This window comes from Symphalangus syndactylus, chromosome 14 (genome assembly GCF_028878055.3).
Source record: "Symphalangus syndactylus isolate Jambi chromosome 14, NHGRI_mSymSyn1-v2.1_pri, whole genome shotgun sequence".
Lineage (NCBI taxonomy): Eukaryota > Metazoa > Chordata > Mammalia > Primates > Hylobatidae > Symphalangus > Symphalangus syndactylus.
The window spans coordinates 22,605,102-22,627,517 of NC_072436.2; the positions used below are offsets into that span (position 1 = coordinate 22,605,102).

The 22,416-nt window shown below is 41.3% G+C and overlaps 2 protein-coding genes and 2 long non-coding RNA genes across 6 annotated transcripts in view; 2 read left to right on the plus strand and 2 right to left on the minus strand.

Moving 5' to 3' along the window:
• The window catches only part of LOC129463239 (uncharacterized), a 44,582-nt gene extending 24,043 nt beyond the window's left edge, over positions 1 to 20,539 (plus strand). The window contains exons 5-6 of one of the 3 annotated variants that reach the window (XR_010115590.1): positions 3,048 to 3,534; positions 3,571 to 4,239. This is a non-coding gene — a long non-coding RNA (uncharacterized lncRNA). Of the gene's footprint in view, positions 1 to 3,047; positions 3,535 to 3,570; positions 4,240 to 4,369; positions 4,482 to 20,481 lie in introns of those variants that run through there. The other 2 variants (XR_010115589.1, XR_008651055.2) reach the window with 2 other exon arrangements.
• The window catches only part of LOC129463230 (keratin, type I cytoskeletal 17-like), a 66,323-nt gene that overhangs the window by 35,277 nt on the left and 8,630 nt on the right, over positions 1 to 22,416 (minus strand).
• Positions 1 to 22,416, minus strand: part of LOC134732433 (uncharacterized) — a 27,974-nt gene continuing 5,558 nt past the window's right edge. Inside the window, exons 2-3 of the long non-coding RNA XR_010115595.1 lie at positions 7,306 to 21,494; positions 1 to 2,172 (exon numbers count right to left, since the gene is read on the minus strand). This is a non-coding gene — a long non-coding RNA (uncharacterized lncRNA). The remainder of the gene's footprint in view (positions 2,173 to 7,305; positions 21,495 to 22,416) is intronic.
• The window catches only part of LOC129463238 (putative coiled-coil domain-containing protein 144 N-terminal-like), a 14,674-nt gene continuing 13,292 nt past the window's right edge, over positions 21,035 to 22,416 (plus strand). The window contains 2 exon segments of the mRNA XM_055243928.2: positions 21,035 to 21,343; positions 21,345 to 21,376. Coding sequence (XP_055099903.1) covers positions 21,035 to 21,343; positions 21,345 to 21,376 — 341 coding nt within the window.

The window sequence follows — 22,416 nt, forward strand, 5'->3', positions numbered from 1 at the left end:
TAACAGATATTTGTAGTTTCTACATACATGAAGACATTTAAAATAAAACTAACATTTACTTTAGCTAAAGCCAAGAAAACTGATCTTTTTTTTTTTTTTTTTTTTTTTTTTTTGAGACGGAGTCTTGCTCTGTCGCCCAGGCTGGAGTGCAGTGGCGCAGTCTCGGCTCACTGCTAGCTCCGCCTCCCGGGTTCACGCCATTCTCCTGCCTCAGCCTCTCCGAGTAGCTGGGACTACAGGCGCCCACCACCACGCCCAGCTAATTTTTTTGTATTTTTAGTAGAGACGGGGTTTCACCGTGGTCTTGATCTCCTGACCTCGTGATCCATCCGTCTCGGCCTCCCAAAGTGCTGGGATTACAAGTGTGAGCCACCGCACCCAGCCAAGAAAACTGATCTTAAGGTGAAATATGTATCATGTGTGACATCAGATCACATGTGGTGGTGAATTGGCTACTGACGGTTCTGTCTTATTTCTTTTCTAAATTTCCTCCTTTACTTTGAGTGATCATAGTGTGCTAATGAAAAAGTTAGTATCTGCTAATCTTGACCTAATATATCTAATCAGTTCTGCAAGAAATTGTTTTAAAAAGTTTAAGAGGCTTATGATATTTGACACATGTATGTTTTTATAGTGAATAATTTATTGTTACTTAGAACTGAAGTTTAATGCTGCCTCATAAATTTTACAGCCACTTCAACTTGTCCTTTGAAAAACCTCTTTAATCTTAAAAGATTTTTCCCCCTTAGTGTTTCTTTTTTGATCACTTTATAAAATCCTGCTTTACTTAGACTTTTTTGTATGTGAAGTATTTCTAATGGCATTTTAGATGATGCTGTTTGTGTCCTAGCCTTATTTATATTATTAAAGATGCAGAGTCCTTTTGAAGCCTTTTTGTTAGGACTCCCTATTCAGTAGAGATGGCACCTTTCCTTTCCTTTTATTCTTCCTGTACGATATGGTATATAGCCTTGTTCCAAACTTGTTAGAAGTATGGTGAGGTCATACTCCATCTGGCTTATTCTCATGCCTTATTTTTTCCTCCAAGTATACATTATATACTAGTGTACTTAGCATTTCACATCAGACAGCTTCAACACTTAGCTAGTGGTCCTGTCCTGGTTCTCTTCTTTGCTTTCATTTTTCATATTTTTTGGTTTACGGTAATCTTATTACCCATATTTTCTATAAGAAAAACTACTGTTCCACATTGCATTGCTATTATATATCTGTTACTGCATTTTTATGTCAAATATCTGCCTTTTTTCTTTTCTATTTTTTTGAGATGGAGTCTTACTCTGTCACCTGGGCTAGAGTGCAGTGGCACAATCTCAGCTCACTTCAACCTCTGCCTCCCAGGTTCAAGCGATTCTCCTGCCTCAGCCTCCAGAGTAGCTGGGATTACAGGCACGCACCACCATGCCTGGCTAATTTTTGTGTTTAGTAGAGACATGGTTTCACTATGTTGGCCAGGCTGGTCTCGAATTCCTGACCTTAAGTGATATGCCCACCTTGGCCTCCCAAAGTGCTGGGATTACAGGCATGAGCCACCATGCCTGGCCTATCTGCCTATTTTCTTGACAATGAAATATTTTAGTTATATTTGAGTTTGGAGCATGACTTTAGACAGTGTTACTAAGGAGACCATAGACTTAGATCTCATGCATGTATAGTTTGGTTAATTTCATTTAGATCTACAATCATGAGCTATATCAATATATATTATCTTTCTGATCAGCCTTCAGATACTTAACCATGGAGGTCTGATAAAGACCTTAATTGTCTTGATGGTGGTCTTCATGATCCTTCTTCTGGTGTTCATACCCTTACATAATCCCCTCCCCTTGAGTATGGGCAGGACCTGTGACTTGGTTCTAACCAATAAATTATGGCAATGGTAATGGGATATTATTCCCAGGATTACATTACTTCATCTTGCTAGTAGACTTGCTGTCATTCCATTTGTTGGCTTTGGAAGAAGCAGCTGCCATAAATCATACATGAATCAGATAGCCATAAGGAACTGAATGCTGCTGACATCCACACGAGTCGGGAAGTGAATCCTTCCCTAATAGAGCCTCTAGATGAGAACCCAGGTCTGGTGCAATCATGATTGCACCCTTCCGTGGCCCTAAACAGAGGACCCAGTTCAGCTGTGCCTGGACTTCTGACCTGCAGAAACATGAGAAAATTTATGTGTGTTGTTTAAAGCTGTTAAATTTGTAATAATTTTTTATACAGCAATAGATGACTAGTACAGTCTTTATCTTCATTTTAGAAAAGTATGCAATCTATATATATAATACATGTTTATAAAAACCTCAGTATAGAAATATTTAGAGTAAAAAGTCACAATCCTTCTCTCTGTGTCCTCTTTATCCCACTTTTGAGTGGTAATCACCATTAACAATTTTGTGCATATCATTTTACAATAGACATCCACACCTATATAATTAAGAAATTACAGGCCGGGCACGGTGGCTTACGCCTGTAATCCCAGCACTTTGGGAGGCCAAGGCAGGCGGATCACGAGGTCAGGAGTTCGAGACCAGTTTGGCCAATATGGTAAAACCCCGTCTCTGCTAAAAATACAAAAAATTAGCTGGGCATGGTGGTGGGTGCCTGTAGTCCCAGCTACTCGGGAGGCTGAGGCAGGAGAATCGCTTGAACCCGGGAGGCAGAGGATGCAGTGAGCCGAGATTGCACCACTGCACTCCAGCCTGGGTGACAGAACGAGACTCTGTCTCAAAAAAAAAAAAAAAAAAAAAAAAAAAAAGAAATTACAGTTGACCCGTGCTGTACATGCTGTTCTGAGACTTGCTCTTTTTTTTTTTTTACTCAGCTATGTCTTAAACCTGTATCATGTGGACTTTTAAATTATAGATAATCCATAATGTAGATATACTATAATTTAACCTGTCTCTTCTGCTTTTAATTTTTTATTGTTATAAAGAATGCCTGAGTTAACATCCTAGTAATCCATCATCATGCACCTTATTTAAAAATGCACCCAGGGTTTGTTTTAATCAGATATTATACGTTGACAGACGTAGAGACAAGTTGCCTTTGAAAGAAGAGTTTATTTCTCACAGTTTCCAAGAGGAGGGAGGCATGCCACACCATGCAGGCCACGTGGAGAAGCACAAGGGTTGGTCAGGAGGCAGAAGGAGCAAGGAGAAGCATGGGCGAGAGCCTTTTTATATAGTAGTGGGATGTTCCCTATTGGACAGAAAGTGAAACACCAATGTTGGGGTTTGTAGTTGGAGGGTTTGTAATATAATTTCCAAGTGCCCACAAAAAGACAGGGATGGTAAGGATGTGAACAACTTTGGCTGTTAGTTTGGTCCATGATTTCAAGATATGCCAAATTATCAGTTAGAATATCAAGAATGATTATTATATGCCTGCATGTGTTTTGGGCTATTATGGATTCCTAGATGAGAAATTGCTTTGTTGGTGGGGTTATTAGTTGGTTCAACATCTTGTGCATGGTTAAAAAAATATACATATATACACACACATATACGTATATATGTATATATGTGTGTGTATGTATACACACACATATAGGTTATTATGGCAAGGTCTAATAGGATGAAGTTAAAAAGTACATAAATTATAGGACGCTTCCATTTGTGTTTGTGTATATGTGTTTTAGAGGCTCTGTGGATACATACGTGTTCGTGTGCAGGGAATCTTTCTGGGTACCACACATGAAACTGTAAAGGTGGTTATAGCTTTAGGGATTGGGACTATTTGGAGTGTACATTTAAAAACGTTCTTGTAAAAATATGTGTCTATGGTATTTCTAATAATCACACTCTTCTATTTTGATAGATACTGTCCAGTTGCCTTCCGAAATATCTTGTTAAAATGTTTGTGCATACACAATGCAAATTAATAAATTTGTATAACGAACATATATACATTTAAACATAAAAATAAAAAATTTTCTAGTAAATAAATGTTTGTGGATTCCACTTGTATTTCTAATTTGTGAGAGCAGAGGCCAAGTGAGGCAAGTCTTACCATTTATGGATCTCCTACTGCATGCTAGGAACTGTTCTGGAAATCTTTTCCAAGTCATCTGATTGAATCCTCTCTACAGTCCAGTGAGGTTGACATCATTGCCCTTTTGTATTTATAGACGAGGTAACAGCTTCAGGAAAGTCCAGTGACTTTTCCAGTGATGGATCCAATATTGGAATGCAGGGCCTTATGATTTCACACCCATGTTCTTTCTAGTGTATCATATAGGCATAAGTACTTTATGCAGCAAATATGGAAATTTCAGTTTTATCTGTTTTTTTCCATTTGTGCTGCATCAGCAATCCTGGACAGCTATACCTTTGTTTATGGTTATTTCTAGGTTGAGCTGAAAGAAGGCAGTTTGCCTTTGTTCACATTCCACTTCTGACGCTTGGCAACCATCTGTCCTCAGGCAAGTTACTTAATTTCTCTAAACCCCAGTTTCATCATTTGTAAATGGAGATAGTGGTAGTACTAACTTCGGGGTTAGTACTACCACTATCTCCATGGAGTCGTAAGGATAAAGTGAAATAAGGCGTGTAGAGCCCTTGACAGAGGGCCTGTTAAGTGTTAGCTGCGGCTACCACCATCATCACTGGTATAGTGAATTGTTATTGTACTAGTTCATCAGGACCTTGCTTGTTAGATTGACCATTCTTTTGCTTCTCTAATTACTAATCCTCCCAAAGGGTATTATCTTAAAGTCTGTTGGTCATTAATTATTTTCCGTTACTAAAAGTCATTTGTATTCCCTGAGAAAAATAAATTATGACTCTGCAGAAAGGTTATGATTGGCCGGGCGCGGTGGCTCACGCTTGTAATCCCAGCACTTTGGGAGGCCGAGGCGGGCGGATCACGAGGTCAGGAGATCGAGACCACGGTGAAACCCCGTCTCTACTAAAAATACAAAAAATTTAGCCGGGCGTGGTGGCGGGCGCCTGTAGTCCCAGCTACTCAGAGAGGCTGAGGCAGGAGAATGGCGTGAACCCGGGAGGCAGAGCTTGCAGTGAGCCGAGATTGCGGCACTGCACTCCAGCCTGGGCGACAGAGCGAGACTCCGTCTCAAAAAAAAAAAAGGTTATGATTATAAGTATGAATCCTGCACAATATCAAAATAAAGAATGGTAATTGTATTTTAAAAGAGGCTTTATAGGAATCTTTAAACAACATAACAGGCCTCTTTTTCAAGGATAGAAGGAACACAGTGGCTGGCCTCATTGTTTACATTTTTTCATGCCATATATTTGAAGCTGCCTAAGTAACTGTTTTTTGTTTTGTTTTGTTTTGTTTTTTTGAGATGGAGTCTTGCTCTGTCACCCGGGCTGGAGTGCAGTGGCACAATCTCGGCTCACTGCAACCTCTGCCTCCCGGGTTCAAGCGATTCTTCTGCCTCAGCCTCCTGAGTAGCTGGGATTACAGGCGTGTGCCACCACACCTGGCTAATTTTTTTTTTTTTTTTGTATTTTTAGTAGACATGAGGTTTCATCATGCTGGCCAGGCTGTTCTCGAACTCCTGACCTCAGGTGATCCCCCTCCCTCGGCCTCCCAAAGTGCTGGGATTACAGGTGTAAGCCACCATGCTCGGCCGGTAACTAATATTTTGATTTTAGTTCACATCATCTATATACTCTTCATGCTTTATCTCAAAGACAACACAAAAGTAATAGGTTGTATTCTTGCTTTACAATTCTGTGAAAAATGTTTTGAAGCTTCTTGTTAATGGGTTGTAATTATTTTCTGTCTTTTCAGTGAAGTATGTGTGGTCTGGTAGCTTATCACCAAAGTGCAGTTAGGTTCTGGGATAGGGAAAGATGTAAAAAAATGATTTAATAGTACTTATTATTTTTACTGAAAACTTTGATTAAAAGTTAGGGTAGGGTGAAGAGGAGTAATGTTAAATAAACCCTGACCTTTAAACACTGCTTTACAGTGGAAGAAACACGTTGCTTCTGCTTATTTGAGAGGAATTTATTGATGAAAAAGAAGGCATTTGATTAGATTTCTTTAGGTGCCATTTTATTAGGAGCCTACACCAGATTGCTTAGGATTTCTAGGAGAGTGCAAATAATTATTATTAACTACCTACCATTTTTACCATATCAGATTTAGGCTAATTTTATATAAATTATATTTATCTTTTAACTCATGTTGGGTCATCTAAATAATACGTGTGTTCATACCTATAAGAAAGAACTTGGAGAATAATTATCCTATCTTAAATGATTATGGAGGACTATAGTTTTTACATCTTTGCTTTAATGAGATTTTGCCATGGGTTATTTGATGCTAGATTTTAGTTTGGAATGAAGATTCTAATTATGGTCCTGCCCTTATGGAATATGTGACTTGCTTTATAATGATCCTCTTTATGATGTGGTTTTCCAGGAATGCATTGTGGCAAAAAGCTGGTATTCTGTATGTCTTACCCCAATATAGCTATCATTTCATTTGTGTGTGCAGTTTAATAACATGGCCAGCAGATGGTGATCAAGTATAATGAAAACCCACTTGTGGTTGAAGAAGTTAATCTATGTGAGCAAACATTTTTCACTTTAAAAATATTGATTTAATTTTTTAGTCTGGGCACACAAAAGAATCTTTTTACTTTGCTAAACTCCATTTTTATATGTAAATGATACTATACTAACATTATAAATTGCTCCTGAAATTGTTGGATAATTTATCAGGGAGCCAATCAATACCTTTCCTTCTTAGTAAAACCTTCTTAAATATTACCTGCCAAAAGTACATTCATTTTATTTGTGAATACAACCCTGATGTTTGGGCAAATGTGTGTTCTACAGCAGTAGAATTTTTGTAGTTTTAGTAGAGACGGGGCTTTACCATCTTGGCCAGGCTGGTCTTGAACTCCTGACCTCGTGAACCTTCTGCCTAGGCCTCCCAAAGTGCTGGGATTACAGTACTGTTCAATAGAACTTTCTGATGGTAATGTTCTATAGGCGGCGCTGTCCAATACAGTCGTCACCAGTAAACATGACTATTGAACACTTGAAATGTGGCTGGTGTGACTGAAAAACTGAATTTCTAATTTTAATTAACTTAAATAGCCACATGTGATTAGGAGCTACTGTGTTGTGCAGAACAGTACCAGATCTGAGTCTGCTTGGCCATTGCAAGACCTGACTGACCAGATGGAGAGCTGGTGGCCAGTTCTCTGTCTCGGTGGGGATGCGGGGTGGGGATGGGGACTAGGGCTTGGGTGCTGGTTCATAGAAACTGGCTCTGCCACATGGGAGACCTTTCTTCTGTGCTTACTTGCATTTCATGGGCAGCTCCCTTTTTTGGTGATGATCACCCATGGTCAACATCTAGTTGCTCTTCTCTTGGTCAATTTCTGCTGTCACAGGAGCTCCTACTAACAAAAAAGAAACTGTTTATAAATAAATATGTATATACACACACACACACATATATATGTGTGTATATTTTTACTGAAAACTTTGATTAAAAGTTACGGTAGGGTGAAGAGGAGTAATGTTAAATAAACTCTAACTTTTAAACACCGCTTTACAGTGGAAGAAACACATTGCTTCTGCTTATTTGAGAGGAATTTACGGATGAAAAAGAAGACATACTGAAAAGACATAAAATAATTACAAGCCATTAACAAGAAGCTTCAAAACATTTTTCACAGAATTGTAAGGCAAGATGGAATTTCACTTTGTCTCCCAGGCTGGAGTGCAGTGGCACGATCTCGGCTCACCATAGCCTCTGCCTTCGAGGTTCAAGCAATTCTCTGCCTCAGCCTCCTGAGTAGCTGGGATTGCATGTGCCTGCCACCACGCCCGACTAATTTTTGTGGTTTTAGTAGAGATGGGGCTTTACCATCTTGGCCAGGCTGGTCTTGAACTCCTGACCTCGTGATCCATCTGCCTAGGCCTCCCAAAGTGCTGGGATTACAGGCATGAGCTACCGTGCCGGCCTTTTTTTTTTTGAGATGGAGTTTCGCACTGTCACCCAGGCTGCAGTGCAGTGGCGTGATCTCGGCTCCCTGCAACCTCTGCCTCCCGGGTTCAAGTGATTCTCCTGCCCCAGCCTCCCGAGTAGCTGGGATTACAGGTGCCTGCCACCACACCTGGCTAATTTTTGTATTTTTGGTAGAGACAGGGTCTCGCTATGTTGGCCAGGGTAGGCTCCCAACTCTTGACCTCAAATGGTCCTCCCGCCTTGGCCTCCCAAAGTGCTGGCATTACAGGTGTGAGCCACTGTGCCTGGCCAAATCTGACTAATTTGACAATCTTTTATACAGTGGACACTTGCTGATAGACACTTAACCTTGTACTCTAGAAATAGGACTGCTACATAAATGAGAAGTGAAAACTGCTTCTTAGGGTACTCAATAAAATATAACATTTCACACATATAAAACCACTTAGCTACTCATTAATTTTCAACATTAATGTGCTAATTAAATGTCACTCTTAGGTATTTACTAAGATGAGGCCAAGTGGCAACTATTTGTAACTGGGATGGAGCTGCTTTGAAAATAATGGTCCTTAGGCCATTATTTCTCTTAGGCTTTTTTCTCCCCCAGTAAGTGAGCTTTCTGACAATTTAGTCACATTTCTCTTTTTCTTTCTTTTAATGAGTGAGGCTTTGTAATAACATCTTTTAATTTCACAAACAAGTTTCTGTTAGGTAATATTGAACAGTTTGGGTTGTCCTTTTTAATAAACAAAAATGGATAACAGCTTATAAGTATATTTTAACATTTAATTTTAATGAAATTTAAATATTGAGTGTTCTAAGTCAGAGATATATTAATAAACAATGATTTAAATGTACGATTTTTTAAATTTTTTATTTTTAAGTTTTAAAATCAAGTGCGCCATTTTAAAGTAAGTAGTTGGAAATATGAAGTCTTAAAGTGTTGATGAATCTGTGCTCACCTTTTTCTAGTTTTGTTAAGCATCTCATTTTTTTCATTTAGTTTTCTTTTTCTTTCTAATAAAGTTCTTTTTGAAAAATTAAAGTAAGTATGTTGTGGCTCATTGGAAGTTATTTTCATTTCTTAATTTTCAGCATTATTTGATACTTTACTGGATTATTAATTGTTATTTATTTTTATGTTTCATAAGCATATTTAGTAATATACCCAAAGAAGACTGTTCTGCAGATGGTATATAACAATATTACCTGCTGCTCAGATAAATGAAAAGACAGGAAATCAGAAGTTCTCCTTTTGGTTATCTGATAATTTATAATTCAGTAGTTGTATTACTCTTAAAATATTTTACAGCTGTGAAACATAGCATGCATACAAAAAATGTGTACAGTGCACAGGTACAGTTTAAAGAGCCACTAGAAGATAAACATTTCTATACTTTCAACCTAGCCAATAAATAGTATATTACAGTTCTCCAGAAGACCGCTGGGTACCCTTCTCCGATTGCCTCTTCCCTTTGCTTGAGAGGAAATTACTGTCCTGTATTTTGTGTTAATCAGTTATTTATCTCTCTCTTTATTTTGAATTTCATATAAGTAGAATCATGCTGCATGTATTATTTTGAGACTTGCTCTTTTCACTCATCATATTTTTCAGATTTATCCATGTTAATAAATATAGCTATAGTTGATTCTTTGTCTTTTGGTAAACTGTTAAAATACAACACACATGCAACAAGACACATCAAAGTGTAAAGCTTGATGAAGTTTTACAAAATGTATGTATCCGTGAAATCTCTTTCCAGGTCAATATAGAGAATATAGCCACCTCCCCAGAAACTCTTTCTTGCTCTCTCCCAGTCATTTATTACCTCTTGAAGAAGGAACCACTATTGTGTATTGTTACCATTGATTCGTTTTCATTGTTTTTGATTCATAAAGCACGTTCCCTTTTGTTTGTCTTCTTTTGCTCAACATTATGTTGTGAGATTGATCCATGTTGTTGCATTTAGCAATGGATTTTTAAAATTATTGTATGAATTTATCACAATTTATATATCCATTGTACTGTGGTTGGACTTTTGGTTTTTGACATTAGAAGTGATTCTACTGTGAATACTCTTTTACGTGCCTCTTAGTACACAAGTATACACATTTTTTGAGTGTTGACTTAGAAGTGCGATCATAGTAGACACTGCTGATAAAGTTTCTCAAAGTGGCTGTACCAGTTTACATTTCCACTAGCAAGATTGAAAGTTCCCATGGCTCTCCATCCTTGCTGAAACTCGGTTTGTAAGTTTTTTATAATTTTAGCAATTCTGGTATGGCAGATGTACAGTTTGAATTTGCATTTTCCCTCATGACTAATGATACCAAGATCTCTTTTAATGTTTATTGACCATTTGGATATCCTCTCATGTGAAGTTTCTGGTTGAGTCTTTGATCTTTTTTAAGTATGAAAAAAATGGTTTGTCTGTCTTTTCACTGTTGATTTGTCTTTGTATATTCTGGATACTAATTCTTTGTTGATTACATGTATTGAAAATATCTTTTTTCACTCTGTGGCTTGCATTTTCACTTTCACTTCTGTCTTTGTCCATTTCATGCTGCCGTAAGAGAATACCTGAGATTGGGTGATTTATAATGAAGAGAATTTATTGACTCACAGTTGTGTATCTGATTTTTTAAAAAATTATACTTTAAGTTTTTTTTACAGTGTAATGTCATATGTATTTACTTATTTTTAAATTCGTACAGTTTTTTAATTCTTTTTTTTATATACTTTAAGTTCTGGAATACATGTGTAGAACGTGCAGGTTTGTTACATAGGTGTACACATGCCACGGTGGTTTGCTGCTCCCATCAACCTGTCATCCACATGACGTATTTCTCCTAATGCTATCCCTCCCCTAGCCCCCAACCCCCCGACAGGCCCCGGTGTGTGATGTTCCCCTCCCTGTGTCCATGTTCAGCTCCCACTTATGAGTGAGAACATGCGGTGTTTGGTTTTCTGTTCCCGTGTTAGTTTGCTAAGAATGATGGTTTCCAGCTTCATCCATGTCCCTGCAAAGGACATGAACTCATCCTTTTTTTATGGCTGCATAGTATTCCATGGTGTATGTGTGGCACATTTTCTTTATCTGGTCTATTATTGATGGGCATTTGGGTGGGTTCCAATTCTTTGCTATTGTGAACAGTGCAGAAATAAACATACATGTGCATGTGTCTTTATAGTAGAATGATTTATAATCCTTTGGGTATATACCCAGTAATGAGATACTGGGTCAAATGGTATTTCTGGTTCTAGATCCTTGAGGAATTTCCACACTGTCTTCCACAACGGTTGAACTAATTTACACTCCGACCAACAGTGTAAAAGCATTCCTGTTTCTCCACATCTTCTCCAGCATCTGTTGTTTCTTGACTTTTTAGTGATTGCCATTCTAACTGGTGTGAGATGGTATCTCATTGTGGTTTTGATTTGCATTTCTCCAACAACCAGTGATGAGCTTTTTTTTGTATGTTTATTGCCCGCATAAATGTCTTCTTTTGAGAAGTGACTGTTCATATCCTTTGCCCACTTTTTGATGGTTTTTCTTGTAAATTTCTTTAAGTTCCTTGTGGATTCTGGATATTAGTCCTGTGACAGATGGATAGATTGCAAACATCTTCTCCCATTCTGTAGGTTATCTGTTCACTCTTACGATAGCTTCTTTTGCTGGGCAGAAGCTCTTTAGTTTAATTAGATCCTATTTGTCAATTTTGGCTTTTGTTTCCATTGCTTTTGGTGTTTTAATCATGAAGTCTTTGCCCATGCTTGTGTCCTGAATGATATTGCCTAGGTTTTCTTCTAGGGTTTTTATGGTTTTAGGTCTTGTGTTTAAATCTTTAACCTATGTTGAGTTAATTTTTGTATAAGATGTAAGGAAGGGGTCCAGTTTCATTTTTCTGCATATGGCTAGCCAGTTTTCCCAACACCATTTAATAAATAGGAAATCCTTTCCCCATTTCTTGTTTTTGTCAGGTTTGTCAAAGATCAGATGGTTGTAGATGTGTGGTGTTATTTCTGAGGCCTCTGGTCTGTTCCATTGGTTTATGTATCTGTTTTGGTACTAGTACCATGCTGTTTTGGTTACTGTGGCCTTGTAGTATAGTTTGAAGTTAGGTAGCATGATGCCTCCAGCTTTGTTCTTTTTGCTTAGGACCGTCTTGGCTATGTGGGCTCTTTTTTGGTTCCATATGAAATTTAAAGTAGTTTTTTCTAATTCTGTGAAGAAAGTCAATGGTAGCTTGATGGGGATAGCATTGAACCTATAAATTACTTTGGGTAGTATGGCCATTTTCACTATATTGATTCCTCCTATCCATGAGCATGGACTGTTTTTCCATTTGTTTGTGTCCTCTCTGATTTTCTTGAGCAGTGGTTGATAGTTCTCCTCGAAGAGGTCCCTCAGATTCCTTATAAGTTGCATTCCTAGGTATTTTATTCTCTTTGTAGCAATTGTGAATGGGAATTCACTTATGATTTGGCTGTTTATCTATTATTGGTGTACAGTAATGCTTGTGATTTTTGCACACTGATGTTTGTGTCCTGAGACTGCTGAAGTTGCTTATCAGCTTAAGGAGATTTTGGGCTGAGACGTTGGGGTTTTCTAAATATACAATCATGTCATCTGCATACAGAGACAATTTGACTTCCTCTCTTCCTATTTGAATACCCTTTATTTCTTTCTCTTGCCTGATCGCCCTGGCCAGAACTTACAATACTATGTTGAATAGGAGTGGTGAGAGAGGGCATCTTGTCTTGTGCCGATTTTCAAAGGGAATACTTCCAACTTTTGCCCTTTCAGTATGATATTGGCTATGTATTTATCATAAATAGCTCTTACTATTTTGAGATACATTCCATCAATACCTAGTTTATTGAGAATTTTTAGCATGAAGGGCTGTTGAATTTTATTGAAGGCCTTTTCTGCATCTATTGAGATAATCGTGGTTTTTGTCATTGGTTCTATTTATGTGATGGATTACATTTATTGATTTGCATATGTTGAACCAGCCTTGCATCCCAGTGATGAAGCTGATTTGATCATGGTGGATAAGCTTTTTGATGTGCTGTTGGATTCGGTTTGCCAGTATTTTATTGAAGATTTTTGCATCGATGTTCATCAGGGATATTGGCTTGAAATTTTCTTTTTTGGTTGTCTCTCTGCCAGGTTTTGGAATCAGGATAATGCTGGCCTCGTAAAATGAGTTAGGGAGGAGTCCCTCTTTTTCTATTGTTTGGGGTAGTGTCAGAAGGAATGGTAACAGCTCCTCTTTGCACCTATGGTAGAATTCGGCTGTGAATCTGTCTGGTCCTGGGCTTTTTTTGGTTGGTAGGCTATTAATTACTGCCTCAATTTCAGAACTTGTTATTGGTCTATTCAGGGATTTGACTTCTTCCTGGTTTAGTCTTGGGAGGGTGTATGTGTCCAGGAATTTATCCATTTCTTCTAGATCTTCTAGTTTATTTGCATAGAGGTGTTTATAGTATTCTCTGATGGTAGTTTGTATTTCTGTGTGATCAGTGGTGATATCCCCTTTATCATTTTTTATTGTGTCTATTTGATTCTCCTCTTTTCTTCTTTATTAGTGGCTAGTGGTCTATTTTGTTAATCTTTTCAAAAAACCAGCTCCTGGATTCATTGATTTTTTGAAGGGTTTTTTGTGTCTCTTTCTCCTTCAGTTCTGCTCTGATCTTAGTTATTTCTTGTCTTCTGCTAGCTTTTGATTTTGTTTGCTCTTACTTCTCTAGTTCTTTCAATTGTGATGTTAGGGTGTCAATTTTAGATCTTTCCCACTTTCTCCTGTGGGCATTTGGTGCTATAAATTTCCCTCTAAACACTGCTTTAGCTGTGTCCCAGAGAATCTGGTACATTGTGTGTTTGTTCTCATTGGTTTCAAAGAACGTCTTTATTTTTTATTTTTACTTTTTTTTTGAGATGGAGTCTCGCTCTGTTGCCCAGGCTGGAGTGCAGTGGCACGATCTCGGCTCACTGCAAGCTCTGCCTCCCGGGTTCACGCCATTCTCCTGCCTCAGCCTCCTAAGTAGCTGGGACTACAGGCACCCGCCACCACGCCCAGCTAATTTTTTGTATTTTTAGTAGAGACGGGGTTTCACTGTGTTAGCCAGGGTGATCTCGATCTCCTTACCTTGTGATCTGCCTGCCTTGGCCTCCCAAAGTGCTGGGATTACAGGCGTGAGCTACCGCGCCTGGCCAAGAACATGTTTATTTCTGCCTTAATTTTGTTATTTACCCAGTAGTCATTCAGGAGCAGGTTGTTCAGTTTGCATGTAGTTTTGCAGTTTTGAGTGAGTTTCTTAATCCTGAGATCTAATTTGATTGTGCTGTGGTCTGAGAGAGACTGTTTGTTATGATTTCTGTTCTTTTGCATTTGCTGAGGAGTGTTTTACTTCCAATTAGGTGGACGATTTTAGAATAAGTGCGATGTGGTGCCGAGAAGAATGTATATTCTGTTGATTTGGGGTGGAGAGTTCTGTAGATGTCTATTAGGTCCATTTGGTCCAGAGCTGAGTGCAAGTCCTGAATATCCTTGTTAATTTTCTGTCTTGTTGATCTGGCTAATATTGACAGTGGGGTGTTAAAGTCTCCCACTATTATTGTGTGGGAGTCTAAGTTTCTTTGTAGGTCTCTAAAAACTATGAACCTGGGTGCTGCTGTATTGGTTGCATATATACTTAGGATACTTAGCTGTTCTTATTGCATTGATCCCTTTACTATTATGTAATACCCTTCTTTGTCTTTTTTGATTTTTGTTGCTTTAAAGTCTGTTTTATGAGAGACTAGGATTGCAACCTCTCCTTTTTTTTTTTTTTTGCTTTCCATTTGCTTGGTAAATATTCCTCCATCTCTTTATTTTGAGCCTATTTGTGTCTTTGCATGTGAAATGGGTCTCCTGAATATAGCACACTGATGGGTCTTGACTGTTTATGCAGTTTCCCAGTCCGTGTCTTTTAATTGGGGCATTTAGTCCATTTACATTTAAGGTTAATATTTTTATGTGTGAATTTGATCCTGTCATTATGATGCTAGCTGGTTATTTTGCCCGTTAGTTGATGCAGTTTCTTCATAGTGTCGATGGTTTTTACAATGTGGTATGTTTTTGCAGTGGCTGGTACTGGTTTTTCCTTTCCATATTTAGTGGTGTCTTCAGGAGCTCTTGTAAGGCAGGCCTGGTGGTGACAAAATCTCTCAACATTTGCTCATCTGTAAAGTATTTTATTTCTCCTTCACTTATGAAGCTTAGTTTGGCTGGATATGAAATTCTGGATTGAAAATTCTTTTCTTTAAGAATGTTGAATATTGGCCCCCACTCTCTTCTGGCTTGTAGGGTTTCTGCCAAGAGATCCGCTGTTAGTCTGATGGGCTTCCCTTTGTGGGTAATGTGACCTTTCTCTCTCGCTGCCCTTAACATTTTTTCCTTCATTGCAACCTTGGTAAATCTGACAATTATGTGTCTTGGGGTTGCTGTTCTTGAGGAGTGTCTTTGTAGTGCTCTCTGTATTTCCTGAATTTGAATGTTGATTTGTCTTGCCAGGTTGGGGAAGTTCGCCTGGATAATATCCTGAAGAGTGTTTTCCAACTTGGTTCCATTCTCCCTGTCACTTTCAGGTACACCAATCAGACGTAAATTTGGTCTTTTCACATGGTCCCATATTTCTTGGAGACTGTTCCTTTTCATTCTTTTTCTGTAGTCTTGTCTTCACACTTAATTTCATTAAGTTGATCTTCAATCTCTGATATCCTTTCTTCCGCTTGATCGATTTGGCTATTGATACTTGTGTATGCTTCATGAAGTTCTCGTGCTGTGTTTTTCAGCTCCATCAGGTCATTTATGTTCTTCTCTAAACTGGTTATTCTAGTTAGCAATTCCTCTAACCTTTTTTCAAGGTTCTTAGCTTCCTTGCATTGGGTTAGAACATGCTCCTTTAGCTCAGAGGAGTTTGTTATTACCCACCTTCTGAAGCCTACCTCTGTAAATTTGTCAAACTCATTCTCCGTCCAGCTTCGTTCCCTTGCTGGCGAGTTGTGATCCTTTGGAGGAGAAGAGGCATTCTGGTTTTTGGAATTCTCAGCCTTTTTGTGGTGGTTTTTCCTCATCTCATGGCTTTATCTACCTTTGGTCTTTGATGTTGGTGACCTTCAGATGGGGTTTCTGAGTGGACATCCTTTTTGTTGATGTTGATGCTATTCCTTTTTATTTGTTAGTTTTCCTTCTAATAGGCCCCTCTGCTGCAGGTCGGCTGGAGTTTTCTGGAGGTCCACCCCAGACCCTGTTTACCTGGGTATCGCCAGTGGAGGCTGCAGAACAGCAAAGATTGCTGTCTGTTCCTTCCTCTGGAAGCTTTGTCCCAGAGGGGCATCTGCCAGATGCCAACTGGAGCTCTCATGTATGAGGTTTCTGTCGATCCCTGCTGGGAGGTATCTCCCAGTCAGGAGGCACGGGAGTCAGGGACCCACTTGAGGCAGCCTGTCCCTTAGCAGAGCTCAAACACTGTGCTGGGAGATCCACTGCTCTCTTCAGAGCCAACAGGCAGGAAGGTTTAAGTCTGCTGGAGCTGCTCCCACAGCTGCCCCTTCCCCCAGGTGCTCTGTCCCAGGGTGATGGGAGTTTTATCTATAAGCCCCTGACTGGGGCTGCTGCCTTTCTTTCAGAGATGCCCTGCCCAGAGAGGAGGAATCTAGAGAGGCAGTCTGGTTACATCAACTTTGCTGATCTGCAGTGGGCTTTGCCCAGTTCGAACTTCCCCATTGTGAGGCGAAAACCGGCTTCTCAAGCGTCAGTAATGGCGGACGCCTCTCCCCCAGCCAAGCTCCAGCATCCCAGGTCGACTTCAGACTGCTGTGCTGGCAGTGAGAATTTCAAGCCAGTGGATCTTAGTTTGTTGGGCTCTGTGGGGGTGGGATCCACTGAACTAGACCACTTGGCTCCCTGGCTTCTGCCCCTTTTCCAGGGGAGTGAACGGTTCTCACTTGCATTCTAGGTGCCACTGGGGTATGAAAAAAAAAACCTCCTGCAGCTATCTCGGTGTCTGCCCAAACAGCCACCCAGTTTTGTGCTTGAAACCCAAGGCCCTCGTGGTGTAGGCACCTGAGGGAATCTCCTGGTCTGTGGGTTGTGAAGATCATAGGAAAAGTCTAGTAACTGGGCCAGAATGCACTGTCCCTCACAGCACAGTCCCTCACGGCTTCTGTTGGCTAGGGGAGGGAGTTCCCCAACCCCTTGCACTTCCCGTATGAGGCGTCACCCCACCCTGCTTCGGCTCGCCCTCTGTGGGCTGCACCTACTGTCTAACCAGTCCCAGTGAGATTAGCTGGGTACCTCAGTTGGAAAAGCAGAAATCAACCACCTTCTGCATTGATTTCACTGGGAGCTGCTGACTGGAGCTGTTTCTATTCGGCCCTGACTCACAGTTCTGGAGGCTCAGAAATCCAGTATCAAGGTGCTGGCATCTGATGAGGACCTTCTTGTTGTAACATCCTATGGCAGAAAGTGAGAAGAGAAAGAAAGAAGGAGGGAGGGAGAAAGAGAAGTGGGCCTAACTAGCCCTTCTATAACTAACCCACTTTGGCAATAATTATTTATGAGGGCAAAGCCTTCATGGCCTAACCACCTCTTAAAGGTCACACCTCTTAATATTGTTACAATGGCAATTAAATTTAAACATGCGTTTTGGAGCAGACAAACCATAGCAACTGGTATCTTCTGTTGAATGTTATTAATTTTAATATAGTTTTTTCAGCTGACTCTGTTTTTTTTTTTTTGTTTCCTGTTTGAGATTTCTTACCTCGCCTGTTACAAGATCAGAGAGTACTCATCTATGTTATTTTCTAGAAGCTTCTTATTTTACCTTTCTCATTTAGGTATGTGGTACATCTGGAATTGATTTTTATGTATGAAGTGAGGTAGGAGGCATGGCTAATTCCCTGTCTATCACAATGGATATGTGTTTGATCTAGCATTATTTTTTTTTCTAGACAAAGTCTCGCTCTGTCGCCTAGACTGGAGTGCTGTGGCGTGATCTTGGCTCACTGCAACCTCTGCCTCCTGGGCTTAAGTGATTCTCCTGCCTCAGCCTTCTGAGTAACTGAGATTACAGGCTCCCGCCACCACACCCAGCTAATTTTTGTATTTTTAGTAGAGACAGGGTTTCACCATGTTAACCAGGCTAGTCGTGAACTCCTGACCTCAAGTGATCCGCCCATCTTTGCCCTTCCAAAGTGCTGAGATTAAAGACATGAGCCACCGTGCCCAGCCTAGCATTATTTTTAAATGTCATTCACACTGCTGTAGTTGGCCCTCCTTTTTTTTTGAGATGGAGTCTCACTCTGTCGCTAGGCTGGAGTGCAGTGGCGTGATCTTGGCTTACTGCAACCCTCCGCCTCCCATGTTCAAGAGATTCTCGTGCTTCAGCCTCCTGAGTAGCTGGGATTATAGGCATGCACCACCACACCCGTCTAATTTTTGTATTTTTTTTTTTTTTTTTTTTTTTTTTTTTTTTTTTTTTTTAGTAGAGATGGGGTTTCATTCTGTTGGTCAGGCTGGTCTCAAACTCCTGACCTCAAGCAGTCCACCCACCTCTGCCTCCCAAAGTGCTGGGATTACAGGTGTGAGCCACCATGCCCGGCCCTTGGCACCATTTTTGTAAACCAGGAGATCTTGTTTGTGTAGGTTTTTTCTGGTTTCTAGTTTCATTCATTGACCTGTTTATCTATGTGCTAATACTACACTGCCTTAATATTGTAGCTTTAAAATAAATCTTGATATTTTATACTGTAGTGTAGGCCCTTCTTTTTCTTCCTCAAGATTGCCTTGGCTGTTCTTGGTTCTTTGAATTTCCATATACATTTCAGGATTAGCTCACCAGTTTTTACTTGCATATAAATGTGATGTGTGCATGTGTACGTGCCTATTGAGATATTTTATTATGAATGCATTGAATCTATAGATAAATTAGGAAGAATTGATATCTTTATAATATGGAGTTATACCCAGAGCCCCAGGCAAGCAATTATCTTTTTTTTTGCCTTTTCTATAAATTTCATGGGTAATACGTAGTCCTATGTATCTAGTGTTTCCACTTAACAATATTGTTTTTGAAGTTCATATTGTTTCTTGTATCAGTTCATTCCTTCTTGTTCCTGAGTATACCACATTTTGTTTATCCATTCACTAGTTAATGGATATTTGGATTGTTTTCAGTATTTGGCTATAATGAATGTTGCTGTTTTGGACGTTCATTGCAAATTTTTATTTGGACATATGTTTTTCATTTCTTTTGGACAGATACGTAAGAGTAGGTTGTGTGGTAAATTTATTTTTAACTTAAAAAGTCATCAAACTCTTTTCCAAACTGGCTGTTCCATTTTATATCCCCATTACCAATATTCCAGTCTCTTCACATGAGTATTCTCCTCTTTTCACATCCTCATCAGCTCTTGGTATTGTCAGTGGCTTTGATTTTGTCCATTTTAGTTGGTCATGCAGTGGTATCTCATTGTGGTTTTAATTTGCATTCCCCCAGTGACTAATGACACTGAGCATCTTGTCATGTGCTTATTGGCTATTTATATATCTTCTTTGAAGAAATGTCTGTTCTAATAGTTATCTGCCCCTAACACACCCAACATACAGTGGGCCAAGCAGAGGATAACCTCTACAGACATTTCTAAAAAGCCACTAGTTCATAACAATTCTGAAATCCAGATAGGCAAGTAGTAGAATTTTCTTAGTTAAGTCATTCTTAAGTTTTGTAGAGGCCCTCTTGTTTGATTGAGAGGATCTGTCAGGCATACTCTTAATCTTTTTTTTTTTTTTTTTTTTTTTTGAGACGGAGTCTCGCTCTGTCGCCCAGGCTGGAGTGCAGTGGCGCAATCTCCGCTCACTGCAAGCTCTGCCTCCCGGGTTCACGCCATTCTCCTGCCTCAGCCTCTCCGAGTAGCTGGGACTACAGGCGCCCGCCACCATGCCTGGTAATTTTTTTGTATTTTTTTAATGGAGACGGGGTTTCACCGTGGTCTCGATCTCCTGACCTCGTGATCCGCCCGCCTCGGCCTCCCAAAGTGCTGGGATTACAAGCGTGAGCCACCGCGCCCGGCCTATTTTATTTTTTTTGAGATGGAGTCTCACTCTGTCACCAGGCTGGAATGCAGTGGCACCCAGCTCACTGCAACCTCTGCCTCCCTTGTTCAAGCAGTTCTCGTGCCTCAAACTCCCAAGTAGCTGGGTCTACAGGTGCGCGCCACCACATCCTACTAATTTTTGTATTATTAGTAGAGACGGGGTTTCACTATGTTGACCATGTTGGTCTCGAACTCGGCACAGGGCGGGAGCGGCTGCGGAATGCCCAGAGCTAGTTAGTCCCTGGCTCCGGGCGCAGGCCGAGTAGAAGCTAGGCGGGCAGCAGCGTCGGGCAGGCCCTTCCCGCCGGGCGGACAGCCGCTCTGATCCAGCCATCCGACTTGGCTTGCATCCTGGCAGCACGGACCCTGGGGCAACTTCGCTGCGGTGGCCAAGCCGGGGGCGGCCAAACGATGGCGGCACTGGGGCGGGAACTGGCCCGCACCCCTGAACAGGGCAAGCAGAGGAGCAGGTGCGCCGGCGGCGCTGTGAGGCGTCACTCATGATAGGCAGGCTAGGCGCCGCCACCCTGAAACCTCTCAGGGAGGACCCGCCAGCCCAGGCCGGCGCCGGAGCTGCAGCGCCACCTGCAGGCCAAGCAGTTTTTTCTGGGAGGCTGGAGCTGCCGGTGCAGTGACGTCACAGGTGCGTAACGGATTGGCTTGGCCTTACCCGCGAGGCTTGGCGGTTGTCGCTTGGCTTGGCGGTGATCGCTTGGCTTGGTGGCGGTTGCTTGGCTTGGTGGCGGTTGCTGGGCTTGGCGGCGGTTGCTTGGCTTGGCGGTAGTCGCTTGGCTTGGAGTGGCAGTGATCGCTTGGTTTGGCATTTCTGGCTTGGCGGTGCTCCTTTCACAGATTGGCAACCGCGGGCCTTCCTGCTGGGAGGTTGTGGCCGAGGCAGTAGCTCGCTACTGATGGCCTCCAGGGGTGGAGAAAATGGGGGAGGGGCTGAGGGGTCTCCGAAGCCCGCAGCCTCCGCCATGAGGAAGACCCCTAGCGTCGGGAACCAGGAGGACCAGTTGTCCTTAAGCTCCCTGGGGGACCGGTGGTCCTCGGATTCCTTCAGCTGGTTAAGCAAAAGCGATGGCAGCGACAGCGAGCACGATGAGGGCGCTTTAGACCAGCCCTGGCACGACGTCCTCTTGGAAGATCTCGGCGAGCTCCACAGAGGTGCCCGGTCGGGCGTCGTCCCTGGGGTGGAGCGCGTCCTGGCTCCTGGAGACCCCTGGCGTGGACAAGAGGGATAGGAAGGAGAGGTAATGGCCAGGCGAAGGAGGCGGGCGCACCGTCGTGTTGGGGACCCCGGCTTTCTGGTGCCCGCAGGCTTCATGGCACCCGGGATGGGGAAGCCTCGGAGGAGTCGGGCCCAGGCCTCTTAGTGAGATGGGAGAAAATATAAATGCTTATTACTATTGCAAAAGTGTTGCTTTACTTTACAGGAGTTTTCTTGAAAAATATTGCACTTCCCCGAGGCGGAGCTGGCAGTGAGCTGACATCGCGCCACTGCACTCCAGCCTGGGCAACAGAGCGAGACTCCGTCTCAAAAAAGAAAAAATAATTATTATATATATATATACACGTATATATATATATATATACACATATACACACATATATATACGTATATATATACACACATATATATATATACGTATATATATATATACACACACACACACACACATACATATATATATTGCACTTCCCGGCTGGGCGCGGTGGCTCACGCCTGTAATCCCAGCACTTTGGAGGCCGAAGCAGGTGGATCACAAGGTCAGGAGATCGAGACCATCCTGGCTAACACGGTGAAACCCCGTCTCTACTAAAAATAGAAAAAATTAGCTGGGCGTGGTGGCGGGCGCCAGTAGTCCAAGCTACTTGGGAGGCCGAGGCAGGAGAATGGCGTGAACCCGGGAGGTGGAGCTTGCAGTGAGCCGAGATCGCACCACTGCACTCCAGCGTGGGCGACAGAGCCAGACTCCAAAAAAAAATTGCACTTCCCAAATGTGTTTATCCATTTTCTCAATTTATTGAGAATTTATTGAAACATAAGCTGAATACCTATTATATAGCAGACATATTCTACTATCGCTAAGGTTCCTTCCATCCTTAAAAACTTCATGTTGGCGGGGCACAGTGGCTCATGCCTGTAATCCCATCACTTTCGGAGGCTGAGGCAGGCGGATCACGAGGTCAGAAGTTCGAGACCAGCCTGTATCAATATGGTGAAACCCCCGTCTCTACTAAAAATACAAAAATTAGCTGGGCATAGTGGTATGCGCCGGTAATCCCAGCT